The sequence below is a fragment of the Sardina pilchardus genome, chromosome 3 (assembly GCF_963854185.1).
Source record: "Sardina pilchardus chromosome 3, fSarPil1.1, whole genome shotgun sequence".
In the NCBI taxonomy this organism is placed as follows: domain Eukaryota; kingdom Metazoa; phylum Chordata; class Actinopteri; order Clupeiformes; family Clupeidae; genus Sardina; species Sardina pilchardus.
In genome coordinates this window covers 36,886,212-36,905,261 of record NC_084996.1, presented here as the reverse complement: position 1 = coordinate 36,905,261, position 19,050 = coordinate 36,886,212, and the positions used below count along the sequence as shown (strand labels likewise).

Sequence of the window (19,050 nt, the reverse complement as noted above, 5' to 3'; positions counted from 1 at the left end):
ACTGATGGACAATTCAACTCTTCAGTGAGATCAGGTTAGATTTTTGTTAAGCCGAATTCACACCAAAGATTCCCGACGCGACGAGACTGAGTTGCAGCGGTGTGAATTAGAAGTTGCACATAGTTGCAAGCAGTCGCAAGCCATCGCAGAGCATTAAACACGTTGAGTCGCAAGGTTTTAGAACGTCGCGTCTCGTCTCGTCTCGTCTCGTCGGGACGCTTTGGTCTGAACCCTACTTTAGAGTCGATGCGTTGCTCTGTCATCTCATGTGCTGCTTTTGAAACGGGCCGTTATTTGGTCGCCTTTGAGCCATAGAAATTCATGAGATTTATGTGAAATACAAATCTGATTAACACAAATATTCCTGGTTGGTTGCTGACTTCAAACATGGGCATAGCCAATAACTCCAAGACATTAAGCTGTCCATCGATTTAATCTTTCATATTGTCCTTTTTTTTGGCATTGGTAGAGCCAAGCACACCATGGCAACCAGCTTGTGTCTTCCCGAGATACAGGGGTGTGACGGAGACAGACAGGCCTCAAGTGTTGTTTGCCCAGTGCGGTGCTGTTGTTTGTTATAGCCTGTGCTTCCCACTCCCCCCACCCCAGGGAAATTAAAGCAGCCCAGAGATGCTACTCGTATTACTCTGTCAACCCCCCCACCCTCCACGCACGCACGCACACACACACACACACACACACACACACCCTTCTGTCATTCAGGGGCAGGAGCATCACCCTCCCCATCAACCCGAGACTATCCTCAATGTTCTATCTCTACCAGGAACTCTCTCTCTTTCTATCTCACACTGTCTATCACTCCTTCCTTCTATCTCCTCTTTTCTCCCTTCACTCTCTCTCACACCACACACACACACACAAACAAAATGCCCCGTCTTCAGGCTATATTGTGTGTGCTTGCGTGACAGAGAGCATGACAGAAATGTTTGTGTGTGTATGTCTATGTCTGTGTATGCATTACAAACGTGCGTGTTTGCGTGTGTGCAACCGCGCTGTGTTTGAATGACCGCACCGGTCAGTCCTCCACCGGCCTGGAACCTGCAACCTGCAGCACCTGGGATTGGGAGGTTAGCATGTCAGCAAGAGAGAATAAAAACTCATTGGTGCTAACACCTCTTGTAGCCCATCTCTTACGGCGTCCTGAGGGAGGTCTGCTTAAAGTACATATTACACAGCTATTGTACCAACTGGCCACCGTGTATGTGTGTGCCTGTGTGTGTGTACTTCTGCGTTTCCATGTGAATCATGCAGCTCCAGCTGATGTGCCTTGGCGCTAACAACAAACAGTGATGCGCTAATACACGTTCCGCATCACCAGACTGACCTCTGACCCCCGTGTGTTTGGGGACAGATGTCACACTGGCCCTGACCAGACGTCACTTGTATCTCTCGGAGCCAGTGTGGTGGGGTTGCCTATAGACTCCCGCTGACCTTGATCAGTGTTGACATCCTCGCATGAGGTCGCTCAGGGGTGGGTCACAACCCGTGTCTGCCCCAGTCTGCCCTCGTTGACATTTAACCCGTCTGCGTCGGGCATGCTCATCAGTGCCTGCAAAGGAGCACACAACAGCAAATGAATAATGCTGTTCCATTCACTACTGGTAAATGACAAGTGGTCAAGATTACTGGTCTTCTATCAACCTGTTCCATTTGCCCCTAAATGCGCTCCATCATTGTGTGTGTTGAAGGATTGCATTTTGACTCAACCATATCCTCTCTGCATATCTCTGACCCGATCGTAGGCGGATGACTTCGGTGTAGATCATTTTCTAATTTATCCTCTTTTGAAGGACTGTCCCCGGGCCTAATCTCTGAGGCAGCACTTTTTAAATGTCTCCTTAAATAGGGCCGTCATCCGCCTCTATTCATCTCACCCACCAAATCAGGCTGAGTGTCCCTCGCAGCATGGCTCTAGAACGAGAGAGAGAGAGAGAGAGAGAGAGAGAGAGAGAGAGAGACGTCTTTAGTAGGATCAAGATTGGGCTCATTGGGTTGAGAAATATTTGGCTGCTGCTCTGATCATGTTTGCTTTAGTCTCTTAACGAGGAGATAAACACATAAGCTTTGGATGCGGAGAAACGGATTTATCTTCTTTGATGTTTGCTAAAATATTGATGGGCAGAAATGGTTGTGTGATTGTGTGTCTCTCAGTGGAGGGGATTTTTACTTGACTGATCTGTTGTCTAGAGCTTTATTTTTTATGTCAAAGCTAGGCTATCTTTTTACATCTATTTTTCACATACCCTTATTGTAACATACACTCTCTCTCTCATGGTGTGTGTGTGTGTGTGTGTGTGTGTGTGTGTGTGTCTGTCTGTCTGTCTGTCTGTCTGTGTGCGTGCGTGCGTGCGTGCGTGCGTGCGTGCGTGCGTGCGTGCGTGTGTGTGTGTGTATTTGCGTGTTTGTGTGTGTGTGTGTATTTGCGTGCGTGTCTGCACACGCAGTTTGTGCTGAGCAGCTTTCAATTAAGTTGATTCTTGTGGCTTCAAACCTCATAAGGCTGTGACAGATGTGACTAATAAAATCAGAATCAGAATTAGATTCATTTGGGCAAGTGAGTTGGAACACACACTAGCTTCACAGACAATACAGAACAACATATAGACAATATACAATATAGGAAATATGATACAATATACAGCACACAGACAATAATCTACACATTAGGACAATGTATAAGCAATATACAATATACTGAAAACAAGACAAACAATGTGCAAAATGCAATGTGATGTGCATGATTTAGGAGAATGGAACGAGATGAACAAGATTTTTGGGGTGAAGGAGGAGGTTTCAGGAAATTGTGGAACTGGCTTTGTGCTACGTCAACTGACAAGGCCATACCTCAAGCGTTATATTGTAGTACCTAACCCAATACAGCATCCTGCCTCTAGAGACCATGGTTATATTTGGCCTCGACAACTGTAACAAGCCTTTTAAATGTAATAACCATACATATAGCTATACATGCTGTCTGGGTTAACCAAAGTATGATGTGGTGATATTTCTATGCCTTATGTCAGCCTTTATCAAGAAAAACATTTAACTCACTAGGAAGCAAGCCAGTGGAAACATATATTTGTGGGATTGCTTGGAATATGCCAATATAAGAAACATGTAGGAGGATACTCAATGGCTAAGCAATTTACAAAAATGTACTGACATAAATAGTTTACATTACAATACATTACGTTAAGTTGAGACAATGTAGAATAGGCTACTACAATTTCAAAACTGAAATTACTCCACAGTTTATTGTACAGATTTATGTTTCGTATTCTCATGTCCGGTAAGGTCTGCTGTTTATTTTGATATATGGCTTGCCATGTGTTGAGAGAAGAGTTTTTGAGATATTTCACAGATAGTATGGGTGTGCATAATACACATATGATTTAATTTCATGTAAGTTCAACGTTAATTTTCTCACTGTCTCAACTGTCTTCAACTGTCTGTCACAGCTCTAATATCATTGGAAAGCCTGGGTTCCACTCATTCACATGATATGAGTGGGGTAGCCTATGTGTGACGAGTAGCCTACCCCACGAACAATACAACCGAGAAGGAGGGGTGTCAATTTGGACTCAATTTTAGTCTGTCGGCCACATATAGGGGCAGAAGACACATTTGGGGGGGGCATTGTCCCCCTAGCCCCATTCTAGATCCGGCCATGGACTGACTGCACAGAACCAATGATAGAGGTATCATGTAGCAGTACATGCTGTAGGCCTATGAAAGTGTCATCGAAATTGTGCCACCTATTGGTGACAGCTAGGCCTACAACATTTTTTCTCTCATTACTGTAGACTAAACATTAGCACTTCATTAGGCCTACTTTAAAAAAAAAAAAAAAAAAAAAAAAACAGGCTATTGCCTTTTCCTTTTATTTGGAATGCTATTTGTACAAGACTTACTGTGTTTCGTCCGTTTATTCCCAGCGTAGGCCTATAGGCTCGCAATGGGTGCTCAGGAAGCTTATTTTCATTAGCTTAGGTCTGTGTGTATGCGTGTGTGTGTGTGTGTGTATGCGTGCGCGCACGCGCGCTCACGCGATGGGTGCGGGGGAGGGGGTGGCTGTTGTTATGGAAACGAAAAGGCGGAGCAGCGAGTCTTTTTTTAGAGGGGCAGTTTGTTTGTAAGTGGAGGCCATGTGACGTTAGGGAATGGGGTACTTCCTGTTTTACTTCAGTCAGACGTGCACTGCACTGCTTGTTGTCAGTTTCAACAAAATGGCTGCTGGAGCACTGCGTAAGAGAATCCGCTAAATGCTTCATGACAACAATTCAGTGAACAACATTTTTCATGGATATCTGGGAATTTCCTTACTCTTCATGCATTGGACATTGCAAGTATTTGCTTTACTGGATGCATTTACAAAGTGATTTGTTCGCGTACTGATTTAAAAATCCTTTTGCACTTTAAAACCGTGCATCGACTTTCTCGATGTGAATACGTCAAAAAAGCTCAAACTGCCTGTTACTGTGCACCAAATTGGATAGCTGCAGACGCGATGCCGAAATGCTTTAGCTGGATAAGTTAATATACGTGGCTTGCTGAAATAAGCAGCAGTTAGTCGATCGTCGAAGCATTCCCACTGTTTGCACTGGTGTTTTGTTGTTTTTTTTATGTCCTGAGCGAGGGACAAAAATAAACCTACATTTTTGAAGAGGATTCCTTCACTGGAGAGCAAAGCAACGGTCAACATTATCTTTTCAAAGCGATGCGAATCTTGCAGTGAGTTTGAGCAATTCATTGCATTACATTCAAGCGACTGAATTTATCTGTCATTACGGGTATCAAGAGCAGAGCTCCGTTTTTTTCAGTGCGATTAATGCACCACATTGAACCTTTAGCTGCCAAAGCTCAGCGCTCGATATAAGGTAAGAAATATGGTTATAATCGCTTTGGGAAAATATGTTTAGGGGCGGGGTTAAGTATTGTTAAGTATTGCTAATTCGTCATATATGCCTTTTCCTGTGGCAGGTAGCCTAGTAGTTCGTAGTGATTTTATGCTGTGTTGTTTACTTTGAAATGGACGGGCCACTGATCTAACGCACCCGCGCGACTTATTTTTTGATAATATGGTGCCACGGTATGCAGAAATGCCGTTGCTTTCAGATGGGTTTACTAATGTTTCTGAAATGAATGATGAAAAACAATGATTTCTAAAAGAAAGTTATGGAAAATATAATAGCTATTTTATACCCTTTGATTGACATTACCCGCCAGTAAATTTGCAAGATCGCGGGTACGCTCGCGCTGACATCCTGTTTGGTTAACTTAATTTTCGAATGAATGGGGCTCGTTTTAAATGTACACATATTGAGAGAAAGTAAGTAGGCTAATAATGCGAACATGGTCACCTTAATGATTTTGAGTGGTTGCAAACGCGTTCAGTTGCCTGCGAATAACGTAGGGACTACATCATTCGATCCAGCGAGACATCACTGCTCGCTCGACCTCGGGCGACATTTGAGAATCAGAATCTGTATTTTTGGAGGGTTCCAGGTAGGAGTGGTATTCCAATTGCAGTGCATATGTTGTACACTTGGAGCACTCATAAGACCATCTGTAGGCAACTCTTTCGGTTGACTGCCCTAGTCATCCAACTGAAAGCGATAAATAAATGAACAACCAGCGTTTTGATGGGTTGTCAGGAGACGTGAGCAACCGGTCCCCCAGTTTAGGCTACAGTACTTACAGTAACATTCATCAGTGGGCAAATTGATGATAAGTTCAAATGGAAGTTTCAATGATGTTGTTGCACAAACACCTTTCTTGAGTGAGACTGAAGTTCATCAGTTCATTTTAAAGAGAAATTTAATTGTAGCCTACCAATCTGGGCTGCGGCTTCCACTGCCACACACATTGCTGATAAAAGTCCATATTGCCAACTGCTCTCCCCTACATTGCAAGTGACATCCCTTGTCGACATCATCCATCCCTCTCTTCCTGTCTCCTCCAACGGTTTGTGTGTGCCTCTGTGTCATTATCGTCATGGGCAGACAGCCAAAGGGCAGTGAAAGACATGGCGAGAGTGGGCTGGTGAATGCTTGCATGCTGCTTACTCAGGGAGGGTCCTATTAACATCAGTCCTATGGCTGGATAATGTGCCATGGTTGCAAATTGAGCCAGGGAGAAGAGCTCTCTTTCTTTTTTCTCTCTCTGTGTCAGCCACATAGGGGTCAAGAGATCTCCTGTCATCACTCTGTCTTGTTGAAGAGGCCGCGCTTTCAGTGCTTGTGAGAGATTGGAGGGGGTGTGGAGGGCAGGCGAGTAGAGTGACCGCCTAATGCTCTGATTACCATACAGCTCAGGTAATGCTGGATTCCTCCATTCTGTTCCACACTACCGTGAGCAGAGCGCGCCACAGTGCAGGCTCCCTGGAAGCTTACCCTTTTCTTATTAGCTGCTGACCACTAAAGTCACAAGCTCTCCCAAGTATTTAAAGCTTTTGCCTGTCACTCCGTCTAGTCACTCAGTCTCCCATCCCCTGTGCTCATTGGCATCTAGTGAAAGACACAAGCGCTCAGACGTAGCCTGCAGCCACTTTTTTTTTATCCTCCCCCAAGCTTTTTTTTTGTGGTCGGTTCTTCTGCGCATTCCCCAGCAGCAAAGGCATCAGGCATCCGTCACAAGCATATCTGAGGAGCTTTGTTCTCGCTCTGAAAAAGCGAATCACGATCTGATATCATGTCTGCTTCAGTCTCATCCAGCAGGGCTGTGAAAGAATTGACAGCCATCACAGCATGTGGCTCAGACTCTCCGCTGCCTCTTATTGGCTGGCTGGCTGGCTGATGCGATGGAAGTATCAGCAGCAGGTTAATGAGATCCTCTTTGAGGGACTGTTCTCTCTGGCAGATTCAGCGAAGGCAGGTGTACGGAACATCCCTGCAGCATGCAACTGCCGCTCCATTAGCACTAGTTCTGATGAAGATGAAGGTGTTTTACGCAATCTTTTAAGTCGCTGTGATCGTTTGAGTCACTACAATCAAGCACCCATGCTGTGCCTCTAATTTGTGTTGGCGGTGTTATTTTTCAGTGTAGGAAACATAAGTAGTAAGAACATGTTATGTTCTTCACTCTACATCTGATGTTTATGTGTTGGTATACATGAAGGCAAGGGGCCATTCTCAGTTTAGTAGAGTCATTTCTGGGGGAGAACCCCAGGGGCAGGATGCTGTATACAGTTGTAGTTAGTACTGGGAGAACTAACTAGTGTCTTCCATCTTGTTTGACGTTAATCAGCTTGACTGTCTGATGAGATCAGTGGGTTGTGTGGTCTTACAGCCACGCTCAATGCCCTTTCCTGGCCCTCCCACTGTTTATAGCTGTTTGGGGACATTTAACAAAACATGAAGCCTTTAGCAGGACCGGCGGATTTGTCTCCGGTCAGCATCGCACAGTGCTTCTCTTCTGTTCCCAGGCATGTGAAGTGCACCAAAGGGAAGGGGGAAGGGCACGACCTGGAACCTCTACAGCTGGCATGTGCCATGCCAATGCCAGGCTCTCGCTTTCAGCTTGGTGCCCTTGGATGAGCTCTGCCAGGCAAAGCCAATCTAAGCTGTATGAAAGAGAAACACTATCTATCACCCCTGCCTTTCCCTCTCAGTAGCCGTGGTCCTCGGTGGACTCTCAGAAAAGAGTACTTGTTCCGTTCTTGTGAAGGATTTTAAGTGGACGTACTTGGGGGGGGGAATGAAAATAATGGTAATTAGAATGTGAAAAGCTTTACTTGTTCTAATGACATATTGAAGGATGATGTATTTGCCTTTACTATTAATTCAATATTTCTGTGATAAAAGCACACTGTCCGTGGCCTTAAAAAGCCTCTTTTTCATCTGCTCAATAGGTTCAATTTGACTTAAAAAATAAATAAATAAATAAAAAAATATAGGTATTTCCTTGAAGGCAAGGCATTGAGATTGCTTTAACACCTGCCCTCAATCCATCAGCACTAATCCCTGCACTCCGCCTAATTTAGTCCGTCTGTGACATGAGTCTCTTCTTAAGTTAAACCCATTACTCTGCTGAATCGTTTCATGTTTTGCATTTCATTGAGACGAATGCACTGATGGTGAAAGGCCTATAAGGGAGCGCAATGACTGAGAGCTTTTGTGGGGGGACTTTTGTGTGATCTATTAGAGCAATAAATTGTCGGCTAAGCTTATGAAAGTGCTGTCATTAGTGACTTTGCAAGGCGATGAAAGTCACAGTAGCTGAATTGGCCATGAGTCAATTCATAGGCTAGACGTTATTTTTAGACAAATCTTTTGTAGGACAGAAGCTGAAGGGCAACATGGGGGGGCTTCTTTTCATGTGTGTCTTTTTGGGAAACTCATCAATGCAACAGCCTTTCCTCTTGTAGTTTATTAGTTTATTAATTCATGTGCTTTTCACTCTACTACTTTGCCTCTTATGGTTGTCTAGACCTGTAGGGTAGAAAATTAGCCCACATGATGCTGTGCTTATTGAAACATTGTATTATGATAATGGGCATTTATTATACAGTATAATAGATATGCTTCACCATAGCTTGTGTCTAATGATGCCAATAAGAAGACTTCTTGTGAGACACAGAGCAGCCATATTGTGGTTTTGAGTAGCGAAGGAGATTGTTGATATAGAACTCTCTGTTGGTTTGATCATTGCATCTGATGTTGCCGTCCAAGTGCAAAGCAGGGATTTGTTAAGAGTGATGCCATTAGTGATGAGCGCTACATGTCTTGCCTGCGTAAGTGTTAGTCTTGCAGCGCTGGCCCTGTGCCAAGAGAGAGTGTCTAGACCCCCAACCACTCCTCCCTTCCCCTGCTCTCTTCCTCCTTCATCCCTCTGTCTCCTCGGAAGGAATGGATTGGTGAATCAGAATCCTTCTCATCGGCATCATCTGATTTACCTGTTCATGACAGGATAGGGTCCCTCCTTTTTGTTTTCTTTCCCCTTTTCTTTTGATTCTCTCTTCTTTTGATTCCTCTCCATCCTTCTTGCAAGTCCTATTTATGATGTTCCAAGACAGTCAACATATGTTGCCTTTTTATCTCTTACAAACCAATAATATTTCAGTTTATTACTGGATTACTGGTATTATGCATAAGTGTATGCATAGCCGTAATAGTTGAGTGCTCAGCTCCAATACTATACTGTGGTTTGAATGCAGGAGATTTCCTGTCATTATTTCTTGCTAAATTTTGTGATCTGAAGTGTTAGAGTTGAGGCTTCATCTAATGCAGGTTAATGACTCTGTGATTAAAAGGATATAATTAACAAATCTTAAAAGCCTCGAGTGCCTCACTCTTTGCTGAGATTGTGGTTCTGTTAGCACGACCAGTCAGGCTGAATGGATCCTCTGATCTGTTTATGTCCAATGATATTAGCCAGGTGGTCACCTGTGGTTTCCCTTTGAGTGTCTTCCTGTGTCCTTGGTACTGTCTCCCTCCCTTAGCCATCTCATCCTGTCTCTCCTACCCTCTGTCTTCTTACCCTCAGTTTATCTTATCTTTAGTCCCCTCTCTCCCTCTCTCTCTCTCTGGTTGGTATGAATGGTCTTTTGTTGACATTACAAATGTATGGCCAGCTGCTAAATCATTTGTGGTAGGTTGATGATGAACAACTGTGTAGCTTGTTGTAGATGAAAGTATTCACTCTTCGTGTTTGCTGTTGAACCTTTGTAAGGGTTAGGTGGCTTTAAATGTTCTCTGGCAGAACAAACAAGAGCTGGAGCACTTTGAAAGTATGTAGCCTACATGAGTGAGGCCCTTTTTTCTTTTCAGTAATATTTTCGCAAAAAGTCTTAAAAGTTGCTAAGCTGATAATGTGCCTGTCTGCTTAAATGCCAGTGCAGTGCTCAGTTTAGCTGTAAGCAGTGTTGTCTTCATTTAAAGCTACTTTCTGAGCAGATCATGAACCCCAGGGACCTACTAAAGCTGCAAGATTTTAGAACTTTATCCGCTTATTTTTAAAAGCACCCATTTCCCATACTTTTCCAACAGAATGAATGGATTCATGTGAAGCGTTTTGGGTGGGAATGTGAAAACTAGTACTAGCATAGCTAAAGTGGTAGAAAGTTAACTACAAGTTATAGTGGGCTTCAGACTGGGCTTAGAGTGGTGTTTTATGAATTTTTGTGAGTCATAGATCGAATTGAAACACAGAATTGAATTCATACTGTATATCACCCTTCAGGTGTCTGATAATAGATGACAGGTGCCAGATGATAATAGAAAAGCCTAGTAACTAAGTGGCCAGTAGATATATGGACAATTTATAAAGTTGGGTAAAATGTAGCTAAGAGTAGACTACCTTAGATCTTCCTTACCTCAGACTTCCTTAGATCATTGGTCATTTGCAGTATGTGAAAGACCTACAGTAATTTCCCGCATATAAGCCGCATTGTGTATAAGCCGCAGGATTATATTACAGTGTTATATGCAAGTTAAAAGACACAAAACCATATTAACACCATATTAACTGCCTCCTTGTATTAACCTCACAACTGAAGAAATTTAGCAATGTATAAGCCGCGGCTAATAGTCGGGAAATTACGGTAGCTGAGTCTTTCAACACAAACCTGCCTTTCGTTTAGCCAGATCTGCACAGAGCTGTTTCGATCGAATGCACCTGATAGTTTGATTATACCGGATCAGGAAGCTATGGAATATTCTTCCTACAGATACAGGTCTTGTTATAGCCTCTCTGTACTCTTTCAAAGCTTACAATATTTCAGTTTGTCTGTAGAACCCCTCACCACACTACCACAGAAGTGTAATTCTACACTTTTGAGCATTGTTAGTGGTATGAAATAGCACTGTGGCATCTTGCCCTGTCAGCATCACTGTAAGCCCATTCAATAATAATGCAAATAAACGGTCTTGCTCAAAACACCACCAAATAACCTAATTCTGCTAGTCTCAATCAAAAGTTTGAAGTGGTTAACTACAGTAACTGGGTTGTTTTTACTTCGGAGTTACACTTTATTATGTGTAATTTACACCAAAATGTCACATTCCATATGTTTAGCTCTAAATATAGCTATATCCCTACTATGACTGTTCTTTATGTAAGTGAGGAACACTACGTTGTCAGGAAGCATGTTAACGGTTTTGGCACATCTTTGGATGCTTGTGTGTGTGTAAAGAGCTGAGGTCTGGCTAAGGGCCCCCTCCGCTGTGCCTGCTGGCACTGCCCAGAGGCCACCTGAGGTGATGCCGAGACGTTATGTCACACCTGGTGAATGCCCAAGCATCCCAGTGTTCTGGCTGTCGGAGGTTAGGCCTCGTTGCTAGCCTTGGAAAAAAAAACAATGGCAACAGTATAACACAGAGTGTTAGCTGTTGCGGGTCTATGGACGCAAACCGTTTCCCGTAGCTCTCGTGTTGTCTCTCTTGGAACTTTTCTCTTCCATTTGCTGTAGTGTGTGCATGACTGAGAGCTGGGGAAAGCAGTCTGTCTCCAGTGGCGCTGCTGGTCTCCATGTGGTGCACGTGATGGATGTAGCCTGAAACAGACTGGGTCACCCATCTGTGGCTGAGGATCCTTCCCAGGCAGCAGCCCCAGGTTGGGGGTTGGAGGAGGGTGGAGGAGGGGGGGGGGACTACAGCAGGTGCAGCCGCCCGCCCACTGAGCCCTCTCGCTGAGGACTGTTAATAAACTCGCCTAACTGAGCACAGCCATTTTTCATTCCCGGCCGCTCTGATCGATGTCCAAACCTCTCCTCACTTCCACACCTGACGGCCTCAAAGAAAGACGAGGAAGACCAGTCTCGCTCCCGCAGCGCTCCGGGCCGGCTTTCATCGGCGGGAGCGTGTCGTCTGAGTGCGATAATGACTGCTGCTGTCGCTGTCACTGGGTAATGATGGTGTGATAGCAGCACCTAGAGATCTGTGGCTGAGTCTCTCCTGTGAAACACTCTGCTGTTTGGCTCAATAGCTCTGGGAAGTAGCCGCCACTGCCATTCCCCTCTGTCTCCGAACGCTATTACAGTTTTTTTCAATCGCTAGCAAGTGTCCATTAATTTGACACATTTTCAAAACTCTAAACACAGACTCTCACCTACAAAACACAATTGGCCAAATTGATAATTTTCCTCTCAAAAGCACATCCCATGTTCTTACACCACATTTTGTTACATATACACTACCTCGTCATTTCTCTGCACACACTAACTTTACCAAAACACTGGAAACCTGACTCAAAATGAAGTTATTTTGTCAAAGAATGAAACTTATTTTCACTTCACAAGATACATGCAGTCAATCAGAGTACACTAGGTTTCAAAATACTGGCTACTGTTCACATTACAAAAACTGCATAGACTTTTATGTTTCAGTTTTACAGGTATTTGCACGCAAAACATGCAATCCAGCATTTTTACACTAAATTTCTTGGTTGGGAACTGTATGTCTAGATGTAATGTTCACATTCAAATGCGTTCCAGTTTTTTTTTTTTCCCTGTTCACTAGGCCTACAGGAGGTGCAGTATAAATACTGTTTACAGTAGACTGTGATAGAACACAAGAGCATTCTGAGCAAAGAAACAACAGCAAAAAGCCCAGATAAAAAGGGGGTGGGAAAAAAAGCACAATATTACTGTGTCTAATCTCTGCACCTGCTCCTCTCAGTGCTCCTGCACCTCTCACTGCATCTCTCACTGGACCTGCTCTTCTCCCTGGGCCCCTTACTCTTACTCTTCCCCGTCCAGACATTACAGTATTTGTCTTTTTCTGTTTTTGCTTCCAAAAACATCACCTCCTCTTTTTACTGTGTAAGTTTCAATGTAATAGAGAGAAATAACCCCTGCCACTGAGTCTAAGATAGACTGGAATTAGCTGTGGCTGGCCCAATTTACCCAACATAAATCATCTGTGTGTCAATTATTCGATTGTTTGTTTATTATCAGCTGAGATATATTGCTTTTGAATTGATAACATTGCAGAAGCAGAGGTTTTTATACTGTATCTAAGGTTTGGAATATTGTTTTAACTATTGTGGGATGTTGTGTGTTAACATTCGAAAATAATACAAAAACGATCCATTGTTTTGTTGGGAGGTATAGTTTGTCTGTCAAGAAAATGTATGCATTGTGAAAATGTATTCACTGACTGCATACTGTGTGAAAACAACATGAAATGTGTGAATGGTATGGCCACAAAAGACCGATGCTGTGCTAACTGTGTTTAGAGTTTTGAAAATGTGTCAACTGAATGGACAAACGCTTGTTAGCGATTGAAAAAAACTGTAATTGGGTGGAAAGCCATAGTTGTCGTATCACCCAACGAGTTGCCTTTTTTAATCAAGCAGACCTTGTACTAACTCGCTCACTGTCTCTCTCTCTCTCTCTCTCTCTCTCTCTCTCTCTCTCTCTCTCTCTCTCTCTCTCTCTCTCTCTCTCTCTCTCTCTCTCTCTCTCTTTCTCCCCCTATCTATGCTTTCCACAGCCAAGAGCAGAAGCAGGGAACACAAACAGAGAACCATTTGATGGAAGAAAAGAAAAAGAAAAAGCAAGAAGAAAAGAAAAAGAAGGACGCTGCTCAGAAAAAGGTGAAGCCTGCCGTTCATCCCGAACTCCCCACTCCTCCACTGCCAATGAACACCTCTGTAAACTGCAGTGGTGATGCACTATATTCATGTCAAGGCTGATTCACATCCATTATAGTTGCTTCAAACACACATAGGCACACTCTGGCTGGAATAGCCCACATGCTCTCAGCTTGCCTCAGTCAACCAATTAATTGTCTAGGTGAGAACATCACCTCCAACACCAGACTAGAGATTCAGTGACTGAGCTGCAGGAGTACTGTTCTGAGCTGTAGGAATGTTACCGCTCCTTCTCCGAGTGCTTCATTGGTCTGCATGTCCTCTTGTATCGCTGCCAGAGACGTTCTCTCCTTCAGGCGGATTTGAATATTAGGCTATTCCAGTTGTGTAACCGACACTGTCAACATGAACTCTTCTGTGGCATGTGGTTCTTGTGGCATATGTTTTTCTCGCTGACCTGCTCTGTTGTCAGTGCTGTTGGCAAACTGCAAACTGCTCTTCTGACATATTTTCCTCCCTCTCTCTCTCTCTTCTTTTTCAGGCTGCTGAACAGAAAACCAAAGGTGAGTTCTGAACTTCATGCTTAACACGATCACCCTTTCTCTCCCTTGCCCCGTCCCCCTCTCCATACACCCCCTGTTGTAATAAGCATTTAAAACATGGCGCCATGTTTCCCCTTGGGCTCCACCGCTTGATGCGGCATCCAATTTATTTTCAGTTCGTTTCAGTGGGCTCGTTTGCCTGCAGAGAGAGGGGGAGAGAGAGGCCTCGCTCATCTCAGCCAGGGCTAACCAAGCGTGCGGGCGCAATGACGGCGCGCGATGAAGTCCATTAGGAGAGATGCTGATGGTGTGTGTTTCTGAAATGCAGAGTAGGTGTTGCATATGAAACCTGCCTCCTGCTGGATTTTGAGGTCTGTCTTTTGTGTTGTTGTGCCGTGTTAAAGATTGTGGAGGAGGGAAGACAGTCCTTTGTTTAGCTGCAGTGGGAGACATAAATGCTTCGGCCTGGTGACCATAACGTGGTCCAGACCACGTAACCACTTCGTCCCCTCAAAACACGCTAGCAGCACACAGAGGCAAAGGGAAGTGAAAGACATGAAAGCTGAAAGTGAGAGTGAAGAGCGAATCTGAGCGCGACATTTGCCTTTATCTTGGAAGGGCTAGAGATCCTCACCCTCCTCATCTGTATAATCCTGTTGAGTCCTCCCCAGGGCCTGATGCACTGAGTGCTGTCCACCGGGGGCCATTAGAGACCCTGGACTGCACTGTCCCCTGAGCAGGCCGCGCGGGAGTGTCAGGGACTTGGTGTTTGGCAGCCGTGATGCTCGTTAGCGCATGTGTTGATGGAGCTCCAGTGCTAGCTGCAGGAGCTTCCTGGAAGCCAGGAATGCTGTTTGCTAACCAAAACTCAGGTGCAAGGATGAGCAATAGGTTGTGTTAGGAGAGGGATCTGAACCGAACATGACCTTGTTTACAACCATTATAAACACACACACACACACACACACACACACACACACACACACACACACACACACACACACACAGAAACACATGCACAGATGATCACTGATGCAGTCAGTCACACAAACAATTATTGTTCATTATTTGTCCATTGATTCATTCTTTTATTGACGCAATCGCGCAAAGAAGTATAAACATTGACCTTCTGTTCGAACATCATCTGGGAGTCATATGTCTTGCTCTGCGTGTATGTTGAGCCCTTCCAGAGAATTTCCAGTAAGTTTCGCGAGGCTTCCTTCGTGGAATGGCCACTTGGCCTCTGTCCAGTTAGGTCTCCTAATCTGCTCATGCGTTTGTTTGGTTGTCCTTATCCCTGCCGAAGGTCTGCCACGTCTCCGAGGCTGACCAGTGCACTCACGTGAGCACGCTCTCGCATTGCCTTGTTCTCACTGTACTGCGTTACACGCTCACATACTCACCTAGAACATGCCTCGATCAGCGATACATAGCACTATGCAAATATGAATGCTCATCAGCAGGTGTGTTCCTTTGGCATCAGTTCAGTTCAGCTCAATTGGTGCTTGATTGGCATAACCGCATTGTGCAATATTGTCAAAACATTGCACAAAAACATATCAAGTTTATGAGCTGAATTCAAGTTCTAACCTATCAGTTCAGTGTGGTTAGCAACACTACGGGCCCCTATGCGCTTGCTTAATAACTACTGTATGCCAATTCTCTTTACCATGAGAAAGATCCTAAGCACAAACAGCGTTGGCTCAGCTAAAGTTGCACTGCGCTGCACAGGAGCTTTGCTCTTACACTGACTTTGCAATCATTTAAGGCCCTATATGTTCAGGTGAGCCTCATGAGCACACCTGATGCCCAGCGCTACCTGGCCCTGCAGGCGGGTCAGCCACGCCACGTGGAGGAGGCCGTGGGCCGGCAGTGCTGTGGGGGAGGCTGAGTGCGGGGTTGGACTGGCGTCTGGGACAGGGCTGACTCCGCATCGCTTGGGGGAGAAGGGGCCGCGTGGAAGCAGACTCCCCGGACGGGGCGCGTGCAGGAGGAGCAGGAGCAGGGGATGATGGGATGGGGGATGGGGGGGGTGGGGGGTGCAACAGCCACGTGTAAGACTACACTGTCCTCGTCCAGCAGTGTGCAGCCAGGAGGCCCCTGTCAGGGAGGAAAGGGGAAACGAAAAAAGGGAGAGCTGCAATGAGCGGAAGGGATAGAGAGAGTGAGAGAGAGAGAGAAGTAGAGAGAGAGAGTGAGAGAGAGTGAACATGGAGAAAAAACATGAATGGAGACTGGACTGGATGTCACATTAGGGATAGGAGATTTCATGGGCCAGAAGCAGACATTCTGAAGGCATTAGGGGGTGTTGAGGGGTGTAGGATGAGGGGTGTGTTGGACTAGAAACGGGCTGCACAGGAGATGGCACTAGGAATGGGCGTCCCATGAAAGGCTAGCTGGACTAGCGGCTGCTGTGAGTGATTGAGTGAAAGGAGAGACAGAACCGGAGGAAAGACAAACATCAGATCGGAGAGAAGCGAAGCAGAGGGCGAGAGTGAGAGTGAGCGGGAGAGTCGTGTGAAAGAGAGAGTGAGAACACACTCGGGTTTCCTGTGGGTTCAGTCTGGGGGTTTTGGCAGCAGGGCAACCCAGGGGGCCTCAGAAGCTTTTTTCTCTCGCTCTCTCTCTCTCTCTCGCTTTCCACCGACTGAAAAAACATGGTCCCTCCGCATACACACACACACACGCACACACCACCGCCACCCCCACTGCTCCAGCATGTGGGAAAACACACACACACACACACACACACAAACAGCGGGGCCTATTACGGGAAAGCACTTCATCCCTCAGTAATGCAAAAGCAGGCTGTGCGGCCCCCTTCTTTTCCTTTTGATGTTAGTAAACGCGTCCGTGGACTGGCCTAGATTCACTCGTCTGCTTGTGTGCGTGGGGGGCTGGGATGGGGCGCAGAGTGGAGGTCTCAAAAGATTCGTTATACGCACTTATCCTTGTTTTTCCATCGTGTGTGTGTGTGTGTGTGTGTGTGTGTGTGTGTGTGTGTGTGTGTGTGTGTGTGTGTGTGTGTGTGTGTGTGTGTGTGTGTGTGTGTGTGTGTGTGTGTGTGTGTGTGTGTGTGTGTGTGTGTGTGTGTGTGTGTGTGTGTGTGTGTGTGTGTGTGTGTGTGTGTGTTATCTCTGACAGAGACACACTGCTGTCATACCCAGCTCCCTGAGCTGCAGCCTCCCTGTCACGAGGTCTACAGGTTGTCATGTCACACATGACACACACACACACACACACACACACACACACACACACATACACACACAGATACCAAAAAACACCTCCTTTGTGTCTCTCTAACCCACATAAACATTTGTCTTTCCTACTATATGAACAGGCCCACACTCAGTCACAAAGCCACACACAGCCCCTTCTCCCCCACAGCTGTGCTGTCCCTGTGCGTCCCCACACATCCCCAGTGTGCATGTAAGATGTGGGATGAAGGTGACAGAGAGGGAGAGGGGAGAGAGAAGCGAGGTGTCATCTTAATCTCCCAGGACCCTCTCAGGGCGAGAATTTCTCCATCTACGCAGGTGCTTGGAACAGGGCGAGCCCGCTTGAACCGGTTGTTAAACCCGATTGCCATTCACAAGGACGTTTTTCTGTGGTCTCCCCGTGAAGCGCACCTGTTTGGGTCTCATGCTGACAGGACTCCGGGCTGTGAGGCTGCTGAGCACTCTGTAATTTTGGCATTGCTGTTTTTCTTTATATCATTTATTTCAGCCATAATCCATCTGAGTAATCTGGCAGTCATTTGGTTACTGCTGTAGTCAATATCTCCCATCCCCTCCAAGTGCACGTTTGATGTTGAAATCTTCCTTCCCTCTGCATGCCTGGCAGATCCAGGCCTTGTGTGATATCCTCCATTGATTTCTTGCTCTGGTTTTCATGTTTGGCTGAGTTTAGGGACCAGACATCATAGACTGTGTGTTGTCTGACCTTTTTGCCGAGCTCTTTCAATCCTGTTCTGCCGTCAGTTTGTTCCTATTCCATCAGGAGTGAGGGTGACGTGACAGACTGATATGGAGGGGGCTGTTGGTTTTGCTGGAGAGAGTATTCTAGTGTGTCACTCTGGAATGGGAGCGATGGGGAGGGGAGATGGGGGGAGGGGGGTGGCGAGTGACGGATGACAGCAGGGCTGATGTGGTGGGGACAGACAGCCTCCAACCGGGGCCATATTTATAGCGCTCCCCAGACTGCTGTCTCTCTCTCTCTCTCTCTCTCTCTCTCTCTCTCTCTCTCTCTCTCTCTCTCTCTCTTTCTCTCCTTTCCCCCTTTCTCTTTCTCTCTCTCCCTCTCTCTCTCTCTCCCTCCCCTTTTCTGTCTCTCCCTCTCTCCTTCCCTGTCTCTCTCTTTCTCTTTCTCTCTTTCTCTCCCTCTCTCTCTCCCTCTCTCTTTCTCTCTGTCTTTCTCTTAGTGGGGGGTGAGTTCTTAAGTATGGGCATGAGGAAAGGCTAAAAGAGAGAGAGGGAGACAGAGTTGATCAGGTTGGCCATATTTTAGCTGCTCGCTATTGTAGCTCAGTCCCACAGCCCCATGGCCCTTATTCTCCAGGGTTCAGATGCACACTGGCCAGAGCACTTCCCTGCTGTCAAAGACCAAGTGAATCCCTTCCATGTACTCCAGTGGTGTGACTTTTAGAACCCCAGAAGTAACGAGGACATCCTGCACAAACATGGCTTTGAAGCCATGAAGCATGCCATCATTGAGTCCCCATTATGGCCTGTTTGAATCAGGGTAAAACAGCAATGTGACTTGCCGTTAATTGGGACTATCATGTCCATCGGGCCACTGGCCTCTGTGTGTTATTGCATGTACTTCAGATTTTTCGGTCTCGGGTCATCTGTCTCTCGGTGGTCCAGGCCTGCTTGTGAGTGGTTGATGTGCTTTGGGGAATTGTTAAAATAATGTTCACTGTCGTAAGCCAGCTGGTCTCTGGCGGTATTCCCCA

The 19,050-nt window shown here is 45.7% G+C and overlaps 1 protein-coding gene across 1 annotated transcript in view; it reads left to right on the top strand.

Moving 5' to 3' along the window:
* Nucleotides 1-4,250: 4,250 nt before the first annotated feature.
* Nucleotides 4,251-19,050, top strand: part of tnrc6c1 (trinucleotide repeat containing adaptor 6C1) — a 43,469-nt gene continuing 28,669 nt past the window's right edge. Inside the window, exons 1-3 of the mRNA XM_062533134.1 lie at nt 4,251-4,367; nt 13,452-13,554; nt 14,093-14,114. Of these exons, the coding sequence (XP_062389118.1) occupies nt 4,321-4,367; nt 13,452-13,554; nt 14,093-14,114 (172 nt within the window). The 5' untranslated portion in view covers nt 4,251-4,320. The remainder of the gene's footprint in view (nt 4,368-13,451; nt 13,555-14,092; nt 14,115-19,050) is intronic.